This window comes from Curcuma longa, chromosome 4, assembly GCF_044706935.1.
Source record: "Curcuma longa cultivar G26 ecotype Majalengka, Jawa Barat chromosome 4, ITB_CL_G26_1.1, whole genome shotgun sequence".
NCBI lineage: Eukaryota > Viridiplantae > Streptophyta > Magnoliopsida > Zingiberales > Zingiberaceae > Curcuma > Curcuma longa.
In genome coordinates, this window is record NC_133864.1 from 17,811,952 (window position 1) to 17,825,798 (window position 13,847).

General features: G+C 33.3%; 1 protein-coding gene across 1 annotated transcript; it reads left to right on the forward strand.

The window, feature by feature from the left end:
* The first annotated feature begins 1,394 nt into the window (after positions 1–1,394).
* On the forward strand, positions 1,395–6,817 carry LOC141827203 (NAC domain-containing protein 35-like). The gene is made up of 4 exons (XM_074714442.1): positions 1,395–1,416; positions 5,602–5,883; positions 5,987–6,258; positions 6,332–6,817. The coding sequence occupies exons 1-4, from the start codon at positions 1,395–1,397 to the stop codon at positions 6,731–6,733; spliced, it is 978 nt and encodes a 325-aa protein (XP_074570543.1). The 3' UTR covers positions 6,734–6,817.
* Positions 6,818–13,847: the final 7,030 nt, after the last annotated feature.

Consider the following 13,847-nt stretch of genomic DNA (forward strand, 5'->3'; position numbering starts at 1 on the left):
GAGGTCCTATGATTTATCTTTGTTTTAGACTGTTTGAGATAGTACTAAAGAGGCTCTTAGGATGAGAGTATCATTTTTTGTTACAATGGATGGATTATTCTTCTTGTCTCTGCGGGTTATTTCATATAGTTCTTACATGAAAGCTATCGTAATAATGTCAAGAGGACGATTCTAATTGGTGTGGAATGTTTCGTTGATTGTCTCATTCTCTCATATAGTAGGTTATTGTGTGAAGTTTCTCATGATTTATCTTTCTTCTAGATCGTTTGAGATGGTACTAAAGGGGTCCGGTGTGAGATTATTATTTTTTATCACAATAGTGAAAATTTTTTATACGGTCATTTTTAAAATTAATCAGATGATAAAAATTAAATATATATAAAAAGTTGGTTATTAAATATAAATCTACTCCGGTAAATACGCCCTAAAACTAAGAGTTAGATTTCATCCGCGTAGTCAACCAAGCGACAAAAACCGGTCAAACATGCGCTCGAAGTCAACGGCGATTAGTACTGCGGTCAACATCGATGCCGCCCATAAAAATACAGCGTGGCGGCCACTCCACCCACCCACTCCACCTCTTTCCTTTTCCAACCGTCGATCTCCGCCTCAAGAGTCGTGCATTGGTGATGTACGCATGGATTCTGTGGCGGGCCCACTAATCCCTAATTAATGTTGTTCGTGAGATTGAGGTCGTCGTAATTGCACTGTCTTGTGCTGTCCATTTTGTCCGTTAGTGCCTTTATTTTCATTTCGGCATTTTACTGTTAAGTTTTGGTATTATTTAAATCAGTACCCAATTTTTATAATATTTAAATTTAAATTACTATCATATTTCTAAAATACTTCTCTTTTTTTTTTATAAATCAATTTCGCCCTCTAAATTGATTGATAAATCTAAAAAATTTTAAATCCTTTTAAATTAAAATTAATATATTTTTAAAAATCCTCTTAATGTATTTATGCCTTCCAATATAATTAAATTTGATAGTTTAATTTGAGAGCAATGAATAAAATTGAGAGTATATCTTTAATTTTTACTCTACTAATTAAAAAATTTACTGTTCTCAATTTATGCCATTGAATTCAGATTTAAAAATATAGATATATTAAGGAGATTTTCAGAAGTATATTGATTTTAGTTGGAAGGAATTAGGAGTTTTTTAGGTTTATTAGTTAGTTTTGGACCTACACGCCACGTCATTCAAAAATATAAAAGTTTGATATTTTCGAATAAGAGAAGTCCTAATTATCGACGGCCAATTTTGAACAAAATTGATTGATGGACTTAGAGAGAAAGAAGGATATTTCAAAAATACGATATGAGATTTGATATTATAAAAGTTAGGTGTGTGATTTAGATAATTCTGAAATTACTTATATGGTTTAGTAAAATGTCATTCTTTGCTGTAAAAGGTATCTGTCACCTCAGTAGTCCTATACGATTGACCCTACGACCATCTGTGAGAGTATAAATCGGAAAGCTATAGTTGGCCATTACGGAAAAGATAAAATGTCATTCTTTTTAGCAAAAGGTGGAATCCGCCACCTCAGCGATCCCACACGTATAATCCCATAATCATCTGTGAGGAGGTAAATTGAGAAATTATAGTAAAATGCCATTCTCATTCTTACATGATCTCGCCTAATTATTTTCCAAATCTAACGAGACACAATGCTTGTGGAAAATCTAAAATTTAAGAAAGTAATTTGGAAAATTTTCTTTAATTGCTTTATTAAAGTAATTTGGTTTTAAGATGATCATCACTTTTTGACAATTTAATTACCAAATAAATTATCCAACTTTGAAAAATACCTAAAACACACCTCTAACTTTCATATTCACCCAAATACCCTTTTATCCTATTGATAAAAAAATGAAAAAAAAAATAAATTAAAAATATGGGAAGTGTGTGTGTGTATATATATATCATGCAATTAAATGACGTCGTAATACCGTGTGTATCATGGTTTCTTGAAGCATAGATTTGATTACCATTAATATTTTATATGAATTAAGAATGAACTAATTAATATTCTGTCGAGAAGCTACTACTTCTGTCCAAATTAACCTTCGAATTTAATGTCGAGAGAGATGTATAATCCCGATCCTTCACTTTCTAAATTGACCTCTTATATATATATTGTCATTATAATTAACCTCACTTAGTTCAAAATTGGAAATTGACAACTAATATACCATCGCAATCATTTTTTTTATTTTTTTATTTTTATTTTGTTTTTTTTTAAAGAAAGAAATTTCAAGTTTTATAAAAATTAATTAGTGGTAAATTAAATTGACTATATATATATATATATATATATTGAAAATTACATGGGATTATTTTCAAGTGTTCAAAAAATTAATGGCTACAAATTTATTTAGTAGTAATTTAATTTCCATGTGATTCATGTCTCATTATTAATTTTTAGATTGGTACCGAATTAATCTATGAGAATAATCTAAGGGAACGAATCATGCATCATTAAAGATCTAAAGGAAGATGATATCGATCGATGTTGGATACATAATGGCTCGCCGCAAGGTCCAACTAGCACACCTAGAACCGAAACTCGATATAACAATGAACACTATCTTCATAATTTTATTTTTGGATATTATCTAAAAGGGATATTATCCAAAAGGTATCGTACCAATGAGATATTTTCCATCTTATAACTGCAGGATCTTTTCCATATATTTCCTATGTGGGACTTTGATTGTTATCCCAACAATCTACCCCTCAAACAAAGGACCACTGTGAGTCCCTCTTTAAGATCCGCCCCCTTAACAGTCCCAACAGACCTCTTATTGGTACATATCCCAACGGACCTGCCCTCTTAACGGTCCCAACGGACCCCTTAATAAGAGTGATTGTTATCCCAACAATCTACCCCTCAAACAAAGGACCACTGTGAGCCCCTCTTTAAGATCCGCCCCCTTAACAGTCCCAACAGACCTCTTATTGGTACATATCCCAACGGACCTGCCCTCTTAACGGTCCCAACGGACCCCTTAATAAGAGCTCCCACCACATGGACCTGCTCTGATACCACTGTTAGATCCGATGGAATCCATATATATCTCCACAACGGTACGATATTGTCCACTTTAGACCCACGCCCTCATGGTTTTGTTTTTGGATATTATCCAAATTAAAATGCCTCGTACCAATGAGATATTTTCCATCTTATAACCGCAGGATCTTTTCCATATATTTCCTATGTGGGACTTTGATTGTTATCCAAACATTTTTTTCTTTCTAAACAACATTGTGAATTTGAACCCTAGTTCTTTCACACTGGTGAAACAACGAGCTAGCTAATCCAAGAATCATCTCTATTGAAACACTATACATGCTTTGGTTAATTTGGACTAAATTAAGGGTAAACTTCCAATCTATAGATCTTAAATTAAATGAAATTAGAGAGAAGAAGAAAGTACGTAAAACTTGATCGCACCAAGTTGTTTATTTTTTTGGGTACTCACAAATTAAGAGCTAGCATTTTAATGTTATTAATCATTGATTAAGTAAGCATGTACAGTAGATGCAACAAAGTGTTCCTTAATTTAAAATGGATTTAGTGACAAATGTATATTACAAAAAAAAGGGGTGTAAAATAAGTGGAAGTTTTAGTGACAAAGTTGATCAATGAAAGTTGGCACTGGTATATTTAGATGATGATTCGGTCTAGATCAAAGGATTAGATGACTCAGTAAAAGTAATCATGATCAAATAATTTCGACCAGCTGGATACAAGTCGAGTTGGCTTTTAATAGACTAACTTCCTTCAAGTCGGATTGTAGTAGACCAACGTCCTTCAGGTCGAATTTTAACAGACCGATTTCCTTCAAGTCGGCTTTTAGAGCGTCGAGTAGCAAGAAGATCCTTCCGATCCGATAAAGATATGAAAAGGCTTAAAGGAGATTAGAAGGGAGGCCAAGATGAATCTTAACAAAGCATTTTGGATGTTTAAGTTAGACCTAGGATGAAAATAGAGAGAGTACAAATTAAATAGTAAAGAGTAGAAAATAAAATGAATTACTTATTAGGTGCTACAATCAGTATACCTTTAAATAGAAAGTAAAAGGATAACCCTGATTCCAAATAACACACTTCTTTCTTTCTTTACCGAGGGACACCTCTCTTAGTGGTTGGCACTTCAACAACCGTATCCGTTTGTGACATATGCTTTAACAACTGTTGAGTCGAGTTAAAATTTTAATTTAGGCAGATCACATTATTACAGCTCAGACAGAATTGACTTGAGATCTTCTATCAGGGGCCGACTTGATCCGAAGTCGATTTGATTGGACTTGAACTCGGCTTGACTTGATCCAAGCTCGTCTTGACTTTGACTTCAGATTGACTGTTAACTTGACTATGTCACGTGGTGCTAATTTTCCTCACCACATTAGATAGTGAATGGGCACGGTGGTGTATGGAGATGGAGTGATATAGCAGTGAAGGTAAACCAGTGTAGTGGTGTGCGGAGACAAAGTAATGCGCAAGTGAAGGTGGTCTAAGGCAATAAATGAGCCAAGCCAAACTAAACTTCATATCATTCAATCTTATTTGATATAAGCTAGCCGAATCAATCTAAGCTGAGTCTGAAATTAATTAAGTAATTGAAATGGTTGTTCAAATTTAGCTTGGTTTCCTTTTTATAAGTTTGAACTTGGTTCATTTAGATTTAATGAGTTATTCAAGTTTATCCACTTTATTGACCTTTTATATATATATATTTATTTATTCATGAACGTTTAATTCATTTGCAGCCTTAGAGGTGAACTGATATAGTGAATTTAAGCAAATATGACAACAATAACACAAGAAGAAGTCGTCATGATGTAGTGGATCCAAGCTTTGAAATACCATAACTTTTGATTCGAATTGAACCATGAGACTTATAATATATCAAATTGAAACTCGTTCAAAAATCTACAAATGATTTAAAACTCATAACAGTCCAATCTTAGGCCATCATTTAAACTTTCTTCAGAGACTCCAAATAATTTTTATCATTGTATTAGGATTATTTTCATCTTTTACATCGTTAGAAGTTTAAGACTATTAAACCTTTATTTAGTTACTTTTAAGACATTATCTTTGTTATTTGGAATCAATTTTATCTAGTTAAACCTAGAGACATCTGCATCTGCATTTGATTGACTATTAGGAAAAAATCTAATTACATCTGCATTTGATCTATTGAAATTCTATTAGACTTCAAAAAACCCCATGACCTCCATCACAACTAATTACTATTCTATCCGAACTCATACAATATTAACCTAGTCTCATATTATATTACTGTGTTACATCATCACCATCAACTCCAATATATTACTACGTACTTTAAATTTAGCATTTAGTTTTTTTTCTCTCTCCATCAATTATCAATTAGATCAAAACTTGGAGATCTATATATATAAAATTTTTCTCTTGTTTCATTTTAACTGAGGCCAGTCAGTTACTTCTGAAGAGGTGAAGCCGTTCTACTTTTAATATATATATATAATATAATTCCTCCACACACATATATAAAATCATAGTCGATCGGGCAGTAGTATTAATTTCCGGGATTGCATCTGTTTAGGGTCACCGCAACGAGTAACCCCCACACATACAGCTAGCTGCAGCAGCTCCCTTCGATCGGCCATGATCACTGCTACCAGTACTGGAGTAGCAGCACCGCCGGCTGACCTCACCGCCGACGACAGGCACGACCACGACCTCCTGATGCCCGGCTTCCGCTTCCACCCCACCGAGGAGGAGCTCATCGACTTCTACCTCCGCCGCAAGGTCCAGGGCCGCCGCTTCAACGTCGACCTCATCCCCTTCCTCGACCTCTACCGCTACGACCCCTGGGACCTCCAAGGTCACTCCGACGACTCCATCTAGCTACCTACCTCTCTGTACTTTATCGTTTATATACATCGATCATGATCAATCATAGTTAATTAGTTATATCTGTTATGTAGTTTTTGCGACGATGGGGGAGAAGGAGTGGTACTTCTACGTTCCGAGGGATCGAAAGTACCGGAACGGCGACCGGCCTAACCGGGTCACTCTGTCGGGCTACTGGAAGGCGACGGGGGCGGACCGGATAGTTCGGGCGGAGAATGGAGCCCGGCAGATCGGGCTGAAGAAGACGCTGGTGTTCTACTCCGGGAAGGCGCCCAAGGGGATTAGGTCGAGCTGGATCATGAACGAGTACAGGTTGCCACACAGTGAGACGGTGCAATATCAAAAGGTAATTAAGTGTTTGTTTGTTTGTCTCAGATCGAGATCGATCTGATTAGGGTTTAAGTTTGATTCATTCACAGACTGAGATCTCTCTCTGCCGGGTCTACAAGAGAGCTGGAGTAGAAGACAACTGCCAGACCCCTGCATCCGCCGGCGCCGGAATATTCTTAGACAGAAAGCACTCGTCGTCCTCCTCCTCTGCAAAACCAGTACTCCCCGGCGCCGCAACCCTAAGCAGCTGCACCGCCACGTCGCTGAAAGAAAACAGCAGCACTTCACTGAACCCTAATAACTCCTCCAACTCCATGGAGATCAACAACTACCAAGGTCTTCTTCTCACGAACCACCTGCCGAATCAGCAGCTAGGTCAAGGGCTGATGATGGTGCCTCCACAAGAGCCACAGCAGTTGACTCCGGTGAACCAGCTCACCATGTCGCTGCCAATGATCTCGGAGAAGCTGTGGGAATGGTGGAGCAATTAATTAATTAATTAATCGAGATTAGTTGAAAATGAGGGTGAGTTTATATATATTGTCATGCATGTTCCAGGAATTGTTGTGTGTGCATAATTATGCTTAATTGTCTGTGCATTATGAGATTATTAAGGTTATATATAAGTAGGGAATGCTGAACTTATAATTAAACTATTAATTAATGGAGATTTGTTCTTGTAATCGAGATGATTAATGATGTTGCATGAAGACTTGCAGAGAGGGAGCTTGCTTTAGGGTTTAAGCCCATATGCATGCATGCAGTGAACTGATGATGAGTGCAGCATTATCTTCTTCTTCTTGTGATGGAATTATATTGGTAAGAATTATTGTTATAAGTTTCTATAAAAGTTAGTGTTATATCTTATAATATCTGTGATTCGATCGATATATGCATTTGATGGGATTAATAGGATAGAAGGGAAGGAAAATTTTCAGAGATGTTGTTTCTAATTTTTTTAGGTTTTCCATCTGAATTAGATAAAAAAACTCATTGCAATAATGTAGTTCACAAATAAAATTTTCTTTTTAATTTTTGTTTATGTTTTCTAGTGCTTTGATGATATCAGTAAAGTTTTAAAACTTGTTTTCTCTCTTTCCTTTTATTAAAAGGAAAATCAGAGACAAAATATTTCACAATGTTTAGATCTCACATTCTCCATTTAGATGAGGAAGATGAAGGAAAATTTAAGAGTTTGAATGTCTAAAATAGTAAAATACCTCTTATTTTGGGCAAGAGTTGGATTATGAAAGCCAAAAAAAATAGTCATTTCAACTACTTATTCTCTTCTAGTTTTTTTAATAATAATTCAGGTGTCCAAATTTTATCTAATTGGATAAATCAAGAGCATAACTTATATACACTTAGAGATCAACCTCTAAAATATTCATCTCAACTGAAATTCAAGTTTTGATCGTTTTGTTTGGTCTATTTTATCACTATATCGATCATTCTCTCATAGTTCTTGTGAGTATTTATCTTTATCTATTTTTATACCCTAAATATCCTTGAACTCCATTTTATTGGATTTTTTTACATATATATGTATAAACTTTAGATCAAAACAAAATCTACTGAACATTGTCATAATTTCATAAATAATCATATATAATTTCATAAATAACTAAAATACCCAAATTAATTTGGGTATTAAAAATAAGTTAGAAATTAAGAAATAGTATATTTTCAGAAAACTAACAATGTTTAATTATAGATAAATCAATATACTTATTGCAAGTGACTTGGAAATGTGTTGGATTTGGGAAGAAGATTCAGCCAAATTCATGAATTTTCTCTTTTTTATTATTCTTAATATTTTATTTATACTCACTTCTTAATATTTTTATTTGAGAAAGAAATAATTTATTTTTATTATTCTTAACGAATCGTCTGAAATGCTTAGATAGGAGGGTGTGTCATCATTTTTGAGACTCTAGATAGAAAAAAAATATTTGGGATCTTAATATTTTTTTAAAAAATAAATATTAGTTTTTGAAAAATAAATTTTTATATAAAATTTAGTTTTACGAGTTTTGTAAGATACAAAGTTACTAATTCAATTTTTATATTAAAGATTTGATAATAAAAAATTTTCAATTGATAAAATTATAAAAAAAATTTGAGACATCGTTGAGCACAAATAAGCTAATTATACTTGTTTCTGCAAGTTGATAAAAAAAAACATCTCTTTTGTGAAACTTACTATTTTATTATTTTAACACTTTCAGCGTGACTTTCTCAATGTGTTTATGACAATGACTTGAGAAATAAACTAGAAACATGACCTTATAAATTTTTTCATCTTTTGTAGAAGGAAAAAAATAATGAGTATATATGTTGTGTTACGCCAAAAAATATTATAGTACTTGGATAAAAATTAGTCATATCATAAAGTGACATAAATTTTTTCATTATCTATTTCCTTATAAGTGACATTTACATCTACAATTAATTGGGATGTCGATTGTATCTGTAAATCAACTGAATGTATCTCCACTTCCTCATTTTGAAATGCATCATGGTTTTGAGTTGTGATGGAGTTCGGCATTTTTATAGTCAAGTAAGGCTTCATTCGACAAACTACTGATGCAGGAGCATCTAAAGATTTTATTATTAATTTTGATAATTTTTACTTTTGGAGTTTTTGATATTTAGAGTAGTATTGAAAAGTTCTATTTTTTATTTTAGATTTTTTTTAAATTCGTTTAGGATTTTTAAGATTAAGTCTATTAAGAAATTTTCCTTTTTACGAGGAATCTTTCTTAGAGTTTGGGTCTATATAAACATGTTATGAGTTAATGTTTAGGAGGAGAAGTTTTGGTTTAATAAAAGTTTCAGCCATGCCGTTTATTTTCCTATCTCTTGTTATTCTTTCGAATTAACAGGTTTTAGAAGATTGTTTCCAACGTTCACAGTTGAACCCATGGATTCAATATTGCCCCCGGGATAATCGCTATCCCGTCCGGCGTCAGTTGGTATCCTGATGCAGGAGCATCTAAAGATTTTATTATTAATTTTGATAATTTTTATTTTTGGAGTTTTTGATATTTAGAGTAGTTTTGAAAAATTCTATTTTTTTATTTTAGAATTTTTTTAAATCTATTTTAAGATTGAGTTTTAAGAAATTTTCTTTTTTTAAAATTCGAAATTTCCTTTAAAAAGGAAAATTTCTTTTAGAATTTGTTAAGAAATTTTCTTTTTTATAAGGAATCTTTCTTTTAGAGTTTGTTAAGAAATTTTTCTTTTTACAAGGAATCTTAGAGTTTGGGTCTATATAAACATGTTATGAGTTGATGTTTAGGAGAAGAAGTTTTGGTTTAATAATAATTTCGGCAATGCCGTTTATTTCCCTATCTCCTGTTATTCTTCTGAATTAATAGGTTTTAGAAGATTATTTCCGACGTTCGCAGTCGAACTAACAGATTCAATATTGCCCCCGGGATAATCGCTATCTCGCCCGGCGTCAGTTGGTATCAGAGCTTTCAGATCCGATGGATTGTTGTCATGGTGGTTATCATGGTCGTGACAGACAAGTTCCGACAGAGGAAGTCTCACACCATGAACGTTACATGCAAGACGAGATTCTTGATCTACAGAGGCAAGTTACCAAGTTATCCCAGCGTCTAGCAGCACAAGATCGTAGAAGTAAACTCTCAGATCCGATGGATCGTCGTCGAGGTCGTGATCGTGGTCGTGATAGGCAGGTTCCGATTGAAGAAGCTTCGCACCATGATCGTAGCACTCGAGACAAGATACTTCAAGATCTACAGAGACAAGTCACAAAGTTATTCCAGCGTCTAGAGGCGCAAGATCATAAAAGTCGTAAGTTCCTTTATTCTCCTTTTGAAAATTCATTAATTTCCAATCGAGGAGAGATGTCGAAGCACAAGTTTGGTTTCGAGAGATTCGGAATCAACCGCCCCACCAACTACAACTTCAAGAGAACGCCAACTCTGCAACACCTCTACGCACCGCCTTCCTCCTACGGCGGTGAGGACAACCATGAAGATGCAAAACTCGACAACATCGAATATGATCAGTCCTACTCTTCTGATCGTCCAATCATATGAGGCGGCGAAGATGATGACAAGATTGAAATATTTGGTGATCCAGTTTATGACGATATTGATGAAGAGGAGATAGACCTAGACGAAGCGTTGATCGAAGACCAAAAGCCCACTTTGTCAGACGGTAATCAACAGCATGGTTCATCTATCGACGAAGTCCAAATCTCCATCGTCTCACCTTACATTGATTCGACATTCCAATTCATTCAGCATGAAGAAAACAAGACCGAGTTAATTGGAGATCCAATATATGACGAGGTACTTTATGATGATGAATTTGTCAATGAAGATGGTGACTATGTGTTGCAGGTTTTAAACACTGAGAATTCCCTCAATGGAGACACCGTTGTCGGAAAAGAGCTTCTATGTTCAAGTTTTGTTCAAAATGATGATGAAGTGATTGAAGGTGTCGATAAAGTTGGTGTGGATCTTCAAATTCAGGAAGAAGTACAACAACCGCTTAGAAATTTGACTGAGTTAATATCAGAGGATCTTCCTCCTATTCCACCACTTACACGACAACTTTTGATTCATCAGCACTTAAAGATATTTTATTTTGAAGACACTATCTTGAACTCAAGGATGAGTTCTTTTCAACTTGGGTCGTCTGATACAGGAGCATCTAACAACATGATTAATTTATGTCTTCCAATACAACTATATTCCCCTTTGAGCTGTGATGAGAAGAAATCGAGACTATCAACCTCTCTTTTGGGTTTTGAAGAAGGACGATTGAGGCTACCAAAAAGGAAAATGATCAACCCGTGGCCTCCTAATGTCATATTTGTCAGCGGATCGATAAAGATTTCTAAAGCCCAGCAACCAATTAATTTTATTAATTTGGTGCAAGACGATCTTCTTCCGGGGCGACCACCTGACACTACTCTAAACTCGAGGACGAGTTTCTTTCAACCTTGGGCGACTGATGCAGGAGCATCTAAAGATTTTATTATTAATTTTGATAATTTTTATTTTTGGAGTTTTTGATATTTAGAGTAGTTTTGAAAAGTTCTATTTTTTTATTTTAGAATTTTTTTAAATTCGTTTAGGATTTTTAAGATTGAGTCTGTTAAGAAATTTTCCTTTTTATAAGGAATCTTTCTTAGAGTTTGGGTCTATATAAACATGTTATGAGTTAATGTTTAGGAGGAGAAGTTTTGGTTTAATAAAAGTTTCGGTCATGCCGTTTATTTCCCTATCTCTTGTTATTCTTTCGAATTAACAGGTTTTAGAAGATTGTTTCCAACGTTCACAGTTGAACCCATGGATTCAATATTGCCCCCGGGATAATCGCTATCCCGTCCGGCGTCAACTACTAACCATTCATTAGATCTTATTTTCTTCGTCGGGTATTTATATAGAAAACTTGATCAGCTTATACTACGAAAATGAAAAGTTCAAACTGATTAAATCTTTTGTTTGCATTAACTTCAACTAAATTATAGTTTGAATGTATTTTAGTACCTATTCTTGGAGTCAGATCATACTATGAACATTTGAACACACATCTTTTTATGAGTAGGATATTCAACCTCAATGATTTCGTTAAATCTATCATAGTAATCAAATTTAATATTAGTGTTGTTAGTATATCCTTTTATGCAAACATCTGAATTATAAGTCAGTGTATATGAATCACATTGTGTCATGTGAAATTTAAAATCATTAATATAGTAATTAGAGTAGACTTTTATTTTAAGGAGAGGTCCTGATGCAAGATCCATTATCCTTTGATCTTGCCCATTTGATCTATGATCCTTCATCTAGAAAAGTAGTTATGATATAAATTATGGATTGTATAATACGCTTGAAGAAAAAATAATATAGTCTTTAACTTACATAGATTTCAAATCATAATGCAAATTTCATCTCTAAATTTTTCTCTACCTCACTTGCACTTATTAATAGATTTTATAGTTGTAGTTGTTGTTCGTATAAACTATCAAGGAAGGTAATTTTAAGAAATATGATAAAATAAACAAACATTAGTGGATGAATGTTTGAATATAGAAGTTAACTCACTTTATATAAGGTTTGACCTCCTTACACTCCAAGAGTATGTATGTTCTGTATGGTATTTTTTTAATTTAACCATCTACAAACAGATACACCTATTGACCTATTGTGATACTTGAAAATAGAATGCATCTCTAGGTTTATCTATTCAATATCATAAAAATTTTGAGGACACTTGCGATATCTGATTTTCACATTATCAGTAAAATAATATGAGCAGAAAGAAGATGTTTCTTCAACCAAATAAGAATTACATATTGATCCCTCAACTTTTGCTTTGTTATATATATTATTCTTCAATCTTCCTAAAAAATATTTAAATAGATATATTTATCAGTACTGCACAAGATCAGCTAGTTGTGCCTCGTAAGCTAAATGAATTAGTCGATATTCTATTGACTCAAAAAAGTTAGGTGGGATATGCGCTTAAGTTTATAGAGTATAAGAGATATTTCTATTTCAAGCCGAAGCATTTTCTAAAAAATCCTCGATGTCAAATTTGTTCAAGTCATAATAACCCTCGATGATAAATTTCTGAAAAAAAGACTCAATTCTATTAAATGCGTGACAATCATAACTCTTCATTCTAAATATTTTTAATTTGTTCATATTCGTGTATCGAGCCATATTTTAGGCATACCCATCAAGAAATTTGATTTATTTCAATCAACTGTATAATATCTGTTTACTTTCTTTTGTTTAATGTATATCAAGTCTTTGAAAATTTATTGGTTATTTCATTCTGATGCAACTCAGATCTGTTAACCAATTCTTTTAATTCCTCATGTGATTTTGCTATGTCTTTAGTTTTTCCTAGAATATTTATCACAATATTAAAAATATTATCAATTTTTTTCTTGACATGTATCATATCTAAATTATGTCAAATGAGCAAATACTTCAAATATGACAACTCTCAAAATATGCTCAATTTCTTCCAACCATAGTTGCATATCCTAGCAATGTATTTATTAAAATTATCAAAACCGGTCTAAGTTATTGATACAAATTTATAGTTGTTTATTTCCTCAAAAATTTTCTTTCCTGACTTAATTATGGGTGGAAGTTTTCTGACCATTTCATTTTTTTTGAACTCTTTCTTATTTCACCTGAAAAAGTGCTTCAAAACTAAAAATTTATGATGATTATCATACCAAGATGTTTTTCCACTACAAGGTAATAAAAATGCATTGAACTCTATCATGCAATGTAGACATGCTAACCTGTCAATCATGCTTTATCTTGACAATATTGAGTATGTTAGAAAATCACTAATCGTCCATAATAAAGTAGCATACAAGGTAAAATTAATTTATTTATAATATTATAAGTCGGAGACCCTACATTCCATAATTCTTTCAGCTCGACAATCAAAAGTTGCAACAAAATATTTATCTTCTCTTTCAGATTCTTTAGACTTGGAATAAGTACAGTAAAGAATATGTATTCGTCTTTCATGCACATCTATGGAGGTAAGTTATATAGTATTAATATGACTGGCAAAGATGATATTGATGTTGAT